The sequence below is a fragment of the Hermetia illucens genome, chromosome 3 (assembly GCF_905115235.1).
Source record: "Hermetia illucens chromosome 3, iHerIll2.2.curated.20191125, whole genome shotgun sequence".
Lineage (NCBI taxonomy): Eukaryota > Metazoa > Arthropoda > Insecta > Diptera > Stratiomyidae > Hermetia > Hermetia illucens.
The window spans coordinates 101,240,824-101,257,390 of NC_051851.1; the positions used below are offsets into that span (position 1 = coordinate 101,240,824).

General features: G+C 40.0%; 1 protein-coding gene across 1 annotated transcript in view; it reads right to left on the reverse strand.

Annotated features, from left to right (window-relative positions):
* LOC119652629 (deleted in malignant brain tumors 1 protein) overlaps nt 1–16,567 on the reverse strand; it is a 459,104-nt gene that overhangs the window by 3,671 nt on the left and 438,866 nt on the right. The window contains exon 8 of the mRNA XM_038056876.1: nt 9,145–9,281. Within this exon, the coding sequence (XP_037912804.1) occupies nt 9,145–9,281 (137 nt within the window). The remainder of the gene's footprint in view (nt 1–9,144; nt 9,282–16,567) is intronic.

Genomic DNA, 16,567 nt, shown 5'->3' on the forward strand with positions numbered 1-16,567 from the left:
AGACGGGGCGGCAACCCTGTCGGCTGAACCAAAACCAAGTGGCCGAGGAGAACCTCCACCTGGTGGCACCGGTAACCGCTGTATCGCATTGGCTTGCCGGCCGTGATGCAGTAGGCGAATGCTCCAAGGCCTAATTAGGGCGCACAGACCCGAGTCTGCACGGGGACACATCTGAAGTGGCTTCGGTCACGAAACCTTACCAGGGGTGTACTGGTACCATGGGAACCGGGGTAACCCCTGGACTCTCCTCCTGTCGTATATGAGTACAGCTCGGTTGTTTGCGGTTGGCCCCTAGTGAGAGTTTCATAGGGGCTGTTGGTGATGCTCAAGCGAGAAGAGACTTTCGGGCCTCGACGTGGTGTTTCGTTTCAACACGGTTGCCGTACTCCTTAGTTCGGTAGAGATTTAGGTAGGTCTTGCATCCACCAGTATGAGTGTTAAGCCATGTACTTGCATAGACTGGTACCGTTGCTGCTTGTCACAACGGGGCTCTGATTGTGGTCCCAAAATCAATACGTGTCTTAAGAAGACCGTAGGTACCGTAGACAGGTACCTACGTTAAACACCCAAGGGCTTAACTGTCAGCGCAACTGAAGTCGACTCAACACTGTGGCGAATTCTTTAATCGGGTTATTCAGGAAGGAAGCACATCATCTAACTTACAAGAAAGTACCACAGTTCCAATATGGGAAAAGAAAGGTAGTCCAGCAGAATGTTCAAATTGCCGTCCAATCCGATTACTTTCCCATACCATGAAGATTTTTGAACGCATTGTTCACAACCGTATTCGCGAAATCTTTGAAATAACCTTGAATCAAGCCGCATTTGTCAAAAACTGCGGAACTACTGACGCAATACACGCTGCGCGGTTACTCATGGAGAAACACCGTGAGAAGCATCGCCCTCTTTACATTGCATTCTTGGATCTAGAGAAAGCGTTTGACCGTGTACGACACGAACTCATCTGGTACGCTTTACGACAACACTTAGTACCAGAAGAGCTCATGTGCTGGGTTCAATTGCTCTACCATGATCCGAAAAGTCAAGTTCTAAGTATGATGTGTGTATCAAAACCGCGTCGTGTCTCTGTTGGTGTTCATCAGGGAAGCGCCCTCTCACCACTCCTCTTTGTTCTTGCTATGGACACCGTCAAACGGGATATCCAAGCGCCCTATACACTGCTTTATGAATCTGAGCAACTTGTCCGAAAATGGAATGATCGCCTTATGCAACACGGTCTCAGATTGAATCTAAACAAAACAGAATTTTTGAGAACCGATCTCCATGAAACAGGCACAATCACTGTTAGCGGCAGTGATCTGCCCAGAACTGAGCGATTTTAATACCTACCTTTGATACCTGATAGGGTATCAGCTAATGGAGAAATGCGTTCCGAAATTGCTTCCACAACTGATGTTCTTTGTGATCGAGGTATCAACTAACGTCTCGCAATGTTGTCTCTATGGTTCTGAGTGTTGGCCAACTATAAAAGACAATGAACGGCATCTTCCAGTAATGGAAACGAAGATGTTACGTTGGACTAGTGAGACTATGACTAGTTTTGATCACATCGGAAATGAGGATATCCGCGATCGTTATGGGTCGTGGAAAAGAGAGAGAGAAAAGAGAGGCGTCTTCGATGGTATGGTCACACAATTCGTGCTAACGAGAATTCACTTGCCAAGATTGGTCGGAACATCGAAGTCGATGGTAAACGACCAAAAGGCAGACCTAAATAACGGTGGCATGATACGCTGGATGGGGATTTAAAAGCCTCAAGATTGCACCCAGATCAGGCATTCGATAGAACCAAATGGCTAAACCAATCACGACGAGCCGACCCCGCCTGTGAACGGGACAAAGGCTGAAGAAAAAGAAGATGGGGATTCGCGCGATCTTCACGACATAAATAACACAGCTCAGGCTAGAAATAAAAAAATAAAAAAAAATTTCGACCGCGCGCAATCCAAAGGTAGGATCTACAAGGGATCACACTTTCGATCACTGTTCCTCGTGTCTCAGATGTTTAGTGAAGCACAGCCTCTGAGGTTCTCGCCCTTATGTGATATTCTCAGGCCATTATTTTAGAGAATGTCCCTACGTGACAGTTTTATGGGACGTCGAAGGAGGAGGGAGGAAAGGGGTTCTCAAATCAAAGAAATTTATCTAGAATTCATGGTGCTCGATATATTCCAAACAACAACATAAGAAAGATCATGATACAAGATAACTGATAAGTAAAATAACAATAAAAAAAACTAAACATAAAAAAAAAATAATTCTTAACGAAGAAAAAAATAACTAAAAATATTAAAATATCATCTCCAGAAAAATAAGACTGTAGCTGGTTCCAAGCCCGGTTGTGAAAGGGAGAGAGGTAGATAGCTTCAGTCTGAATAGCTCTACGCCACCGCAGCTTCTCAGGGGGTAGGAGCCGGCGACATCAACAACACCACGCCACAATGCAGACAGCACTCTTCTTCACTGTCCGACCTGGAGTCTCGCTGAGGTTCGGGACGAGTTCCAATGTTGCGTATAGAATTCTCGGAAAATGATCCTTTGCATAGACCAGAATTCCATCTCAAATCAACTCCCAGAATTCTATCTCAAATCAATGATGAGATTGCATCTTGCGCTGATTACAAGATCAGAAGATTCGCTTTCGCGAGGTTGGTTTGAATGACCGAAGAAATTCACCATTTAAAATTAATCTGGAACGTAGGGGGGACTCACTATGGTAGGATATTCCTAGGCTACTCAGCTAACGGAATACAAAGAAGGATAAATGGGGAAAACTAATGGAAAAATGGATAGAGGGACTTTTACACACAGATCGAATACATTATTTGGTCAAATCGACCTTGGAAAAGGTAACTAAAATCCCGCTCCTGGTTGCAGTACCACAAAATTTATTTCCAGCAATAACGGAAATTTTGCCCAATTCTGACAGAATTGTGGGTTTCTCCCGGGGCACAAACCAGGAACACTAAACCACCACGAAATTAACCACGTGCTAAACGACCGCCGTCATCTCTCTCAATTCTGCCTAGCTCGGCGCAATCACGGATATACTCATTTCGGGTGGTATGAAGGCGTGTTACGCCACTAGTCTAACGCAACATGTTCGTCTCCATAACTGTGAGAAGCCGTTCATTGTTTTTAATGGTTAGCCAACACTCAGGGCGATAGGGTGGACGATAGTGCGGTAAATATTAGATTTGAGACATTCATTGCTACATCGATCATAAAGAACACCCATTGTGCAACGCCACTTCATCCAGACGCACTCATGCGTGATAGTGCCTGTTTCATGGGGATCGGTCGACAAAAATTCTGTTTTATTTAGAGAAAACCCCGTGTTACATGCGGCGATCAGTCCATTTTTCGACAAGTTGCGCGTGATCATCTTTGCGTAAAAGTTCTGTCACACATGTATATGTACGCTTCTACACTGATTGTATGCATCTTTACTTTGTACACAAAAGCCAATCCTACCACTGAAAATATAGATACATATATGTATATTTCTGCGAATTGGATACTAAAATGCAAACTTGTTACATATAGAGAGCTACGTAGAATTTCTGCTTCCTGAAATTTTTCTGATCATCCACTGAAGTTCATCTCAAGTTTTGCAACTACTTTAACAAAAGTACTGTGTAAAGTGAAATAAATGCCATGTTGCAGAAAAATTACTGATAAGATGAAAAATCCTATATTACCATTGGAAAATTGAAGTTTGAGTGATGTCAGGAGCGGAGTTGGGTGTAGTAAACATATAATAAGGATACTTTTCGAAATCTTATCGGGTTGCTGTCCGGAAGAGCCTGACCACCGCTGATGAAGATCATTTGATAAAGAAAATATGTTTTCGGGATCGCCTCGCGAAATATATTGGAAGAGTGCTGAGTGATAAGGAAGTCTCTATGAATAGGATATTCCTCCATTAGTTGCTAAAATCCAGATGTACTTATGTACATACAAAAGACATAAATATTGTGCTCATCCTAAATATACAAATCTTAAACACCATGTAAATACCACTGGTACTAACGTATTTTCAAGACTATCCTATTGGACACTACCTGCAAACTTAATTAGCCTACACACATATATACATACATATACAATAACAAAAAAGTTAAAAAAGTAACGCTGAAACGCCCCATGGACCCCGCCGTTCATATATTTTCACTTTAGATGATGATGACGTGATACATGTCCCAGAACGCAATCAATTTACGTGAAATACAAAACGTTGGCCTTCTATGTCTTTGGTAATAGCAGTCGGACTTTATTCAAAGTTATGCCTTATATTATCGTTTAAACCAATGTCAAATCTTGTACTTATAAAATGAAACCAAAAAGGGTTTTAGGGTAAATTTCTGAACTATAGTAATATGCTATTATTAACTTAGATAGAGTAGAGTAGATATCGGGATGGGATGTGATATTTTTGCAGATTTGTCGGCCTGGAACCTGTTTAATTTTTTTGGGACACATTTTGAGCCCCCACTTTCGTATGTAGTACCCAATATCAGAAATATATAATATCGAAGAGTACTGATCAAACCCTTTCAGCTGACACCCCCATAACCATATTCTGTGCAGAAAGAAGATTTACACACCATTTCCCATATATAGGGAGCCCTCAAACTTAACACAAAATTATGCCCCTTCCTACATATAGAAGGATACACAGACCACGCTTTTCATCTCAATTAGTGACGTCCATATTCAGCCGTTTCCGAGTAGATCGGGTGTGACGGACAGATAAGGTTTTGTTTCACACAAAACCTTAAAAAGGACTCACTCACAGCATAGAGTTCCTGCAAAATGTAGTACTCGTAAGATGAACTTAAAGGGTTTTTTTTCATTAATATACTATTAGTAAATTTACGTGACCAGATATCGGAATGGGGCAAATGTTGACGACCAGATTTCATATAAGTACATTAAACCGATTTGCATCACTTTAAGAGTGAGTGAAGAGTGAATCCTTACTGGCCCTGTTTATAATTCACGTCAAAACGAATATCACCTTCGGAAAGTACCACACACGGGTCGATAAGGTGAAAAAATATTTTACATTGTATGAGGGGCCTCCTTTAAACTCCACCTAAATTTATGTTACTCACTGTATGCGTGGCATTCCTTAGTGCCCAGTGTTCTACGAGGAATTTAAGGGGGTCTCCATACATGCAAGAGGCGTAATATTTCTTTTCACCAAATACAGTCATTTGGAGTCTCAGATGAAATTTCTCGATTATTAATTTTCAACACTGATCTCTGTTCTGAAATTGAGTACATAGCGTAGGGAGGTGGCTGGGCTATGACTGAAAGGAGGTTATTTCTTTCACATTCATCAGAGAACAATAAAATGCAGTATTTTAGGTTCTAATAAGTGATAATATGAAACATGATCTTACCGAGTTTGGTGGAAAGTTATAATGGGTCAAATTTGTCGTTTCAGTGCAAATTCTAAGACTTTGAATGTCAGCAGCACGCGAAAGTGAATATTCTGACATAATATGCATATACATTACGTGCTAGGTACTAATGGGGCAAATGTTTACTCAAATGTTTCAATATAAGAAGTATACAACAGCTACCTATCTCATAAAAGGTTAGATATTGTCCTCTATTTGTAGTTAAGTCTAAAATTGGTAAACCAGTAACTTACTCCAAACTACAATTTTATTTTATTATGTATATATATTTCTGGAGCAACTCACTCCCTCAGCTATTGAAAACAATTGCGAATCTACGGTTCTATTTATACTAAAAACACTAATACCTGATTTATTCGGAAACGGCTGAGCCGATTATCGCGAAATTTGTTGAGAGCGTGGAGTCTGCTGCGGGGGAGACAAACAGGTGCCGAAATCCACAAACATCACAACATTATCGTTACGGTTAGCAAGATCGTGTTCTTCCATCACATATCCGGGCAAGATTTTTTCATAGCCCCCATGGCATTTAGATCGCCCATCACGATCAGAATATCACCTTTAGAAAGTCTCTCCTATGCTGCATGTAATTATCCTTCTGCATTTTATCACAAATCTCAGTTGGTGCATAAAATTGTCAGAATCCGGCCCCCAAGTCAAAAGAGCGTGCCTTGCGATAGCCTTCAGTAATAATCCGCCACCAGATTCCCTGTTGCTACTACTTGGTCTTCAGACACATCACCGCAAGTGTGAGAGCAGTACTTTTGAAAGTCCCAACATTATATTTTACTTAGGCCCAGAAGGTCCAGCTTACATCTTTGGGATTCTCGATTCACGGTTCAACGTCTAGGTGCCACGATGACCAGGAGCATTGCTCCGCCTGCTACAACTATTTCGCCACAATCTAGAGAGACCACTCCAGCAGGTTTAAATAAACTTTGTCAGCACCAGCAGACCGGTGAAGAGTAAGGTATAGAGGGTTTACCGGAACTATGCCATCCCCAGTGAGACACGTGTAGTCGAAATTCTGGACATACTAACGCAGAAACTTTCTGCCGTATGCAGTCAGCTGCGTGTCTAGAATGCAATGTACGCGAGGAATCAGCGGAGTTTTTGCAGATCACTCAGCAAATGCCAACAGAGCGTCCAGGCAGTACACTTTTCGGTGGTGGAAGTGGAATAATATTGGGGGGACTTTGGGGTATACCCGCCCAGCATGTTGAGCATGGAGGGGCCCACGTCCTGGTCGAGTGCAGAACTTCTGGTGCAAGAAGTGCACCTGTATACATGATCGGTTGGCGCAATGCATAAAACAGGTGATTAGTCGGCCGGAAGAATTTCGACCCTTCCTCACTTCGGGATTTCCTAGCTTATCTCTAAGAAGGACACGGTACCGTACCCCGAAGACGCAAACCCGATTACTTGCTCATCAACTCTCTACAAATTTATAGCATCCATTATTAGCGGAAGGGTAAATGCGCACCTCGATTGAAAATATCAATTCAGAAGCCAAACCCCTTTTTTGATATATAGAGAATGCCAAAGGTTTTGATAGCCTCCCGCATAGCTAGCTAATCGGCGTCTTACACTTGTACCGCATTGATCAGAAATTAATAAAGTTTCTGGTGAAAGTCATGGAAAGATGGAATATAAGGTAATCAGTGCGTTCACCTGAGGATACCAACACCTCAGAGAATATCCGTATACCGAGGAGCATCTTCAGCATGTATTGGGATCGCTAAGTTCTAGCTCATCGCCTTATACTACACAACAAGCCTGACGTGCTGTTAGTTGACATAACAGCAAAATTGAACGGAAATACGTGGAGGAGAAGGTGAACTGGCCCATTGGCTCGAGAAATCAAAGAAATTTGGCATCTCGAGAGAGTGGTTGTAGTTCCCATAATAGTGTCAGCTACAGGTATTGTACCTAAACACCTCACGGCGTCCCTTGATGTCCTGAGACTCTCAGGGGTTTGGTTCAAACCATGCAGAAATACGTCATTCTGCATACGTGTTCGATGTTGTGGGGAGTTCTCGGCGAATTCTCTCTCTAACCTACCACCGGCAGCCATCAATAGCGCTTGTTCATCTTTTAACTAATTAGGATCGTCGGAGCCTAAATTCTTGACACTTAGTGCTAGTATCTGGTAAAATCCGCTATCTGCGTGATTGTGGTTAGAAAGGGTTAACGCGCTGCGTATTATGGAGCTCAGGGAAGAATATGTCATCGAGTAGTTGACAAGATGTCAGTCAACGCGACAGAAAATTATCTTCAGGTTCAATATCATGACGACTGGGGGTTACCCATTCTAAAATACTAACGAATGCCACCTGATTAATGATTCATCATCATCAACGGCGCAACAACCGGTATCCGGTCTAGGCCTGCCTTAATAAGAAACTCCAGACTCCCGGTTTTGCGCCGAGGTCCATCAATTCGATATCCCTAAAAGCTGCCTGGCGTCCTGACCTACGCCATCGCTCCATCTTAGGCAGGGTCTGCCTCGCCTTCTTTTTCTATCATAGATATTGCCCTTATAGACTTTCCGGGTGGGATCATCCTCATCCATACGGATTAAGTGACCCGCCCACCGTAACCTATTGAGCCGGATTTAATCCACAACCGGACGGTCATGGTATTTCAGCTTACAAAAACTGTTCCGTCCGAAACGTCTCACCCTAGGGTCAAAGCTCTTACTGTACAAGACTATGATCTTGCCAGTCTTTATGTATTCCTCGGAAACTTGGGTTCTTAGCAAGGAAAATTGCGAACTCTTGGCCGCGCTCTAGAGAAGAATCCTCCGAAGAATTTTTGACCCCCTATATGAGGATGGACGATTCTGTAGTCTACACAATGACAACTGATGATTGATTGATGGAAAAGCGTCGTCCGTCTCCCTAGGAGCATTGGTTATAATGGGTAACATCAATCCATTGTTCGTCGTCTTAAGACTTATGTTGAAGCCTTTTAGAGAAAGTTGACGCTTAAACAATGGCAAGAGTCCCTTCCACACGCATCAGTTTCTATTCAAACTTCATTCGTCAGTGTTTTCTGTCGACATCCATCCTATGTTGACTTTTCTTAAAAATGGCTAATTTGTTTTTAAAATATTTTTATTTGTTAAAGCGTTAATTCCATTTGCTAAATAGTCAAATTTATTTGCTAAATATGGGGTTAATTTAATTTATGAAAGCGTTAATTTAATTTCACAAATTATGAATTTGTCTTGCAAACAGGCTTAGGGACTGCAAGACAATGATTGTGTGTTCCCTGCTTTTAAATTCCTTTGACGCGCAATACTTTGGTAAATGCCTATAGACAGGCAGAAGTAGCTGAAATCTCGCTTCGAGAAACTAGCACCACCCTTTTATTCAAATTATGTGTGTACTTTTGAGATATTTCAGTCAGAATTTCTAAGTAAATATCAACATTTATTGAAGGTATTCAAAATTGTATCGATTATCTCAGTAAATATTTGAAAAATAACAAGAGGAAAAACCATTTAGTCATGTATATTCGCTCTTATATGTTATTCCCTATACATAACCAAATTACATGCACTCAAAGCTGAAGCAAAAATGAATTTCAATGTCAGATATTTTCTCAACTTAACAACATTTTTTTCTTGGAAGACTAGCTTTGATGTTGTTGATTCATTTGTGTCTTGATAAATATTTATTGTTTTACTCACTTGTATCCTTTCTCTACCTTGCCCTTGAAATTCATATCTACACAAAGTTCGAGCCGGATAAGGTCCAGGAAACATAGGCGATTGTATCGTCCCATTCTTAGCAGTCTTTGATGAAATTATTTTGTCACAGTTAGAACCTGAAAATAAACGAAGGAAATGTGTTCATAGTATTGAATTCAAGAATCTGAGGTGACAGAAGATCGCAATATTGTATTCAGGTCAGATACATTTCATATGAATCAATATCTTATCGGATACAGATGTCTATGAGAGCTTTATGAAAAATACTCATCCAGACCACACCCACGTCTCATATCCTTCCCACAGTTTCAGCATGAATAGCAATGACATACAAACAATCATAACAAAGGCATTTTTGCTCTCTCGTCCAAGGCCATATCCAGAAGACACATATCTGAATGTCCACACTTTCTACATTCGCAACACACTTTCTTTTATAATATTCTTCGAGAAGATATGAGTGATTGCAACACATGTCGCAAATGATATGAAAGGGATGAATAATGACATGAACATGAGTTATCGTCTCATAATGTGAATGTGATCTCGTTAAAAAGGTTATTATCATGGCCGTGCACACTTTTGAACTTGGGAGCCATTTGATATCGTATCAAGGAGTTGTAGATTGACAGTGCGATGAGCTGAAGGGGTGGTGCACAGCTCGACATGAAGTATTTTAGCTGTAATACTAATTCATATCTCTTGAGTATTTTGAAAATATGTTCAGAAAATTACTAAAAATACAAGATCCCTTTAAGGTAAACGTTTATAAGCAATGTTGCGGTATATCTACTCTTTCCAGAATTTCAGCAATATTTCACATTTTAATTTAATGGTTTTGTTGGGTCCCAGTGAATAGCGTCGCTTCGTTCACTTTCACATTTATTTCAATTCATACTCACATGCTCAGATTCCAAAAAACATTGTAATATACATATAATACTATTATTAACTCCCTTTTAGGAGATATCGTTTAGGGCGTATTTCGAGGCCTATGTATATCATCTCACCATGGTTTTTTCCAGATTTTTGGATGGGTAGTTCAGTAGTACAGTACAGTGCACTATAGCAAGCAATGTGGTCAGTAATGTGCTCGCTCATGTGATGTGACTCAGGTATTCATTCACGGTCGAGTCGATTGGTATCCAACATCCAATCATGTACGAATTCCATCGCCAGCCACCAAAGAGGTTTGAACAGCGACCATCCATGTAATAGCTTGCCCCTCTACCCACTGAGCCATCTTGACAGACAAAAGCCTTAAAAAGCGAAAATACTGTGGCAGCTGAGGAAGCGAGAAAGAATAGCCAAAAACGCGGAATCACTTTTATCAAAGTTGAATGTAAATTCTGGGATTTGCTTGTATCACAAATAAACACAACAGCTAAATTTAATGCTTGTTGAGTGGGTAAGAAATAAATCCTGCCTAAATGTATATATTATAAATGAATCCTGTTTAAACGCATTGGACAAACTAGGTCACTGTGTCTCAACCAGCGAAGTTGCAACCCACATTTATGAAATTATTCATTAAAGTGTGGGTGATAATGGAGTTGAGATAACCAAAGCCCAAAATTGTACATAGACGTGATCGATTCTCATGACTTGTCACTTCCAAATCGATTTTATGTTGATCAACAATATCTGAGTTGACTTTAAACAGTTGCAAAACCACACAGTCCCGTAGAAGAGTTTCACGTATTTTAAGATATTGCCTCCATGTTCATCCAAAGGGTGAGTTTTCAATCGTCAAGCTAATGACATTGTGATTTCGGGATATGACCGATAAAAGTAATTAAAATAATGTAAATGTTCCAACGAGGCCCGCATTCTAAAAACCGGTTCCATTAATTACAATACAAATCGGAAATTGGAAGCTGCCCTTCACGTATGAAAGATTTGAGGATTTATTATGTAAGCATATTCCGTTGCTATTTATAGATAACTCGCATTGTATATTTGTTGATTATTTATAATATTATAACAATGCTATAATGACATTTTATCTCGGCGGGCGCAGTAATTAATTTTAAGCAAAAGAGACAAATTTGATATAATATAACTGTCTAATAATCTATCAGTATTATCCCTAATAATCATTTATCATTTATAAATTTGCACACCATAAGCATTCTTTATTCACAAACAAATTCTCATAATGATCATATCACATTCACGTACCATCTTATTCATGTTACCTGATAGCTAGATTCTCAGGCAAATTTGAAACCATGAAAACAATTTGAAATAATTGTCAAAGGTGTCAGCAAATAATTGTAAGTTTGCTTTGTATAAATTAAGTTGTTCAAAAATAAGATCTTCAGTATTCTTCTACACATCTAATTTACTGTCAGACGAAACGCCTTCTGACAAGGAAGCAAGCGACTTCCTGAACAATAACTTTTTTAATAATTGTACAATTTCCAGTATGGCGCTCAACTCCGCCACATTGTTTACATGGCATGCTGGACCCAAGGCCAAATAAAGGAGGAGGGTTTAAGGCAACATGCTTTGTACTATCCTCAGTAAAACAAAAATAAAGTGCTGAGATCAGGGAAAGAGATAAATAAGGTATAGTTACAGTTACTCCACGATGCTAAACCCTACCTGAACTCTCTTGGTTATAGGTCCCGCCACAGGACGACCAAGAAAGTGCACATAATGTCTTTGAAAACAAAATGATTGCGTTGAGTTATACGCCTCAGAAAAATGCTAGGACGACGACACCGTACCATTTGATGACCGGCTGATGAAACTCACCATTATATCAGCTGATTCCATTATTCACTCCTTTACCGCGTACGCACCACAGAGGTCAACCTAATGCCGAGATGGATTCCTTTTGGCAACTTCTCGACAACGACTACAAGGTGAGCTGAAAAGTTCTTAGGCTAACACACAGCGCTACTAGTATTAAATCCATGTGATGAGTTAACCTTAACCTTCAAAAGGCACGTGTACAAATTTAACAGCTATCGGACTATTAGTTTGTGGGATAGGATATTTTGAGTGCAATTTTTGTTAGTTTGAAGAAAATGGAGAAAAAGAAATTTTGTGTGTTGAAAAAGCACCGCTTTTTCGCGTAAAAAATACTGTTGAAGCCAAGGCTTCGCTTGATGAACATTATTTGGGATTTGCACCAGATAAATCGACCATTGAGAAGTGGTTTGCTAGGTTTAAACGAGGCGAAATGTACCCCGAGGACGATTCACGCAGCGACGTCCCAACGAGGCTCTTATCGACGCAAATATCGAACAAGTCGGAATACCCGAAGCTCAGTGCTTCTGGTATAAAGATTTGTGTTCATCTTATCTGAGAAACTGTCTATGAACCATTCTCCATTCATACATACATACGAAATATTCCGTCATATAATCATCAAACAAAATACGCATATGTACATATACAGGGTGCGGCAGCATAACTTCCTTTTTTAAAATGCGCGCCACTCAGTTAGTTGATGTCATACCGGAGTGCTAGTGGTCTCGTTCTAAAGGGGATACTGTTCCGACACGGTTCAGTCGCCATCATGCGTTGGAATTGTGAGGAGCGTGCCTTTGCCGTTGAGGTTTACTTTTCAAGCGGATGTTCGGTTATTGCAACACAGCGTGCATTTCGGAATCGCTTTAATTTAGCCCCGTTGGCTCCCGTCCCAGACCGCAAATCAACTGTTACATGGGTCACTACATTCAGACAAACTGCAAGTGCGACAAAAGGAAGAACTGGAGTCCCTCGGCCCATTAGATCACCTGAGAACATTGAAGCAGTGAGAGCGTCAATGTTGCGATCGCCACGGCGTTCTGCGCGCAAACACGCATCTGCCCTTGGACTATCCGATCGTTCTGTGAGAAGAATTCTTCGTGATGATCTTCATTTTCATCCCTATAAGATGGCGATAGTGCAGGAACTTTCAGAACGTCACTTCAATTCTCGGATGAACGCGTGTGAGCTTCTTCTTGATGTCTTGATCTAACGCATCTTCACGCATTTCCACTTTACTCTGTGCACGAAAGCATACATTCGTCCATCTTATTGAACACTACTCGTAAATTTCATTAGCATATACGAATACACACACATGTTTGTCTCCAGTAATTGATACTGATATTTAAGGGGGTCATCCCGTGTGAAGGCCGTTTTTTTGCCTTTTTTTGAAAAATTATTTTGAAGGACTGGATAAAGATAGAAGCGTGATTTTTTCACCATATGTTTATTGATATCTGTAGTATATGTGATAAATTTTTTAGATTGATTTCGTTGCTAATTTTCGGAATAGGTGTTAATTTATGCACCCATCTCCAAAAAAACGTGTTTTTTTGCTGCCACGCTGGAGGGCGCTGTGTTCATCTGATGAAAAAAAACTAAACGGCATTTTAATGTGGACAATATTCCACGATCCGCAAACTAGGATAATTAGAAAATATGAAAAGGTAAATTTTTGGTGGGCTTTTAAACTTAATTTTTTGGATTTTGGTGTTTTTTTACTGCTTTTTTTATGAATAAAAATAAACGACCTGTCCGATTGCAATTATTCTAGTTTGCGGACCGTAGAAATGTGTATTAAAGAAGTCGTGAAAATTTCAAAGAATTTGGTTGGATAGATTTTGAGCTATGGTGGCAGCCGATTTTCAAGATGCAGTTTCGAGAAAAACCCATCCGATTTTGAGAATTCCATTGAATCCTTCATTGAAAATAATTACAGCCAGAAAAGTGGCTATTTTTACGACCTTGGCCCCAGAATGAAGGTGTTTAGGAGCGAAAGTTCAGATCAATGCATTTAACGACTCATTGTTATTCTGGGTCTCTGCTCCTAAACATCTGTTCAAGAGATCATCTCGTGACAAATCTTCGTAGATTGATTTGATGACTGTTTGAACTTCTTCAGTCAAAGGGGCCTTCTCGTGGCGGAAACTATCCAGTTCTCCTTTAGCTTCCGCTTTCCGCCATTTACACCAACTGTCCTCGCCTGCTGGACAATTTTGATGCTGAGGATTTTCGTCTGTAGAACATTTATGGAAGAAAGTTTCCCAAATTTCTTGTTTCATTCCTTCTATCGAATTTGCGTGTCGACGAATAGCTAGCCCAGAAAATGTAGTGAGGTCCTTATCAGTAAGTTTTCTAGCCCCTTTTCCACCAATGCCTTTGTGATTCTTCTTTGCATTTCTAAGCCACGTTCCCATTCTTTTCTCGACATGTCCTACAGATTCCTTTTTTGCTACTACGTATATTTTATTAATTACGGAAATTCGCAGAAATACCGGAGAAAACTCCAGCAAAATCCAATATACAATATACAAAACTGATCGCAATTGGAACATCCATGTTCATGCTTTCTTTGCTGATGTTGATGCGAAGTCCTTTTTCTTCTCTGATAAGTATCGATTCCCATGAAATACTCGTTTTTTAGTGCGACCATGACGTTGAACGTTAAAGCGATCTCCCTTCGTAATATCCATTTAAAAAAATCACTGAACACACAAACAGCACAATACCTACAACAAAATATAACTGAGTATAACTTGAACGCCTTTCAGTGCTCACTCTAGACTGGATTATCCTTTTTATTCCAAACAGCAAATAAGTTTAGACAATTGATCGATTTTTCATCTTTTTATATTTATACCTATGTTCAAATTTATAAGGCTAAGGTAAAAAACTAACAGGTAAAAAAAGATTCGATGCTCTTTCTCATCGAGTACTCTAGCCGCGGCTGCAAACTCTCTACCTGTTTAACCCTGTAATTTCTGAAGGACTCAAAATATCGGAAAATCCCTTTGCCCACATATTCTCCACTATATATATACAATTCATGCAAAAAAAAATCGATTTCTCCAACCCGACACACGTGATGACTTCCTTAAATAATTAAAAGAAAACCTAAAAAAGAAAAATCAAAGTGTCTCCATGGACCCCGCATTTCGCATAAGTTCACTTTATACATATGATGATGACGTCATACACGACCTAGAATACAATCAATTTACATGAAACGCAATAATTTGACTTCCAATGACTTTGTTAATATAATGGATTGCGTTCAAACGCATATATTATCAGCTATACTGTTGCCAAGTTTTGTATTTCTAGGATGAACGTAAAGGGGGTTTTCGGGTAAATTTCTAAAACATGGTAATATTCTATTATTTATCGGAACGGGATGTGTTTTGAGGCCTAGATTTCGTTTATATGCACCAATGTGATTTTTTTTCTGATTTTTTAGTTAATTCTGAGAACGAGGCCTGTTTCACTTTTTCAGGCACACTCACTGTCCTATATTTCATCTATTATTTGATCTGTGAAAAAAAAATGTACACCCCCCTTTCGCATGTATTGAAAGCCCCTTTTAAACTCCACATAAAATGGTGCCAATTGTTGCATGTAAATGGACACACAGACCACATATTCTTACCAAATGTGACAATTGGTTCAGCCGTTTCCGAGTAAATTGGGTGTGACAGACAAACAGACAGACGAACAGACAGACGAACAGACAGACATTGAACTGATTTTGATAAGGTTTTGTTTCCCACAAAACCTTAAAAAAGTCCAGAAAATAACTTTAGATGAACGCAAAGTGAAAGTGATCGAGATAACTCAGACTCTAAAGGTATCAAAGGAACGTCTTGGACATATCGTGCATGGATATTTAGGTATGCGGAAGCTTTTTTCAAATTCGGTGCCGCGGGAGCTCACAATCGGCCGAAAACAACAACGAGTTGACGATTCTGAGCAGTGTTTAAAGCTCTTTCTCCCTGAAAATCCCGAATTTAACCACCGATTTGTGACAACGGATGAAACTGGGCTGCATTTTTTCACACCAGAACCAAAACGATCGTCATCTAAGTAGATAGTACTTGGTGAACAGACTCCAAAGCGTGCAAAGACGCAACAGTCGATTGGCAAGGCAATGCATCAGTATCTAGAGACGCGCATGGTATAATATTCATATTCATGCTTTGAGAAGAGGAAAACTATCAAGAACGACTATCAAATAGCGTTACTGGAGCGTTCGAAATATGAAATCGCGGAAAAATGGCCCAATTGAAAAAGAAAGAAAGTGCCGGTTCATCAGGGCAATGCACCAAGTCACAAATCAATGAAGCCAACGGCAAAATTGCATGAATTGGGCTTAGAATTGCTTTCGCAACCATCGTATTCTCCAGATTTTTGCCTCTTCTCAGACTTCAAGAGAATGCCTATTGGAAAGAAATTAAGCGCCGATGAAGTGGTAATCGTCGAAACAGAGGCCTATTTTGAGGCTAAAGACAAATCGTACTATAAAAATGGTATCGAAAAATTGTATGACCGCTATAATCGTTGTATCGCCCTCGAGGGTGTGTATGGCATATTGAACAATAAAATCAAGTTTTAGAAAAAGATTTTATTTTCTATATTAGTCTAC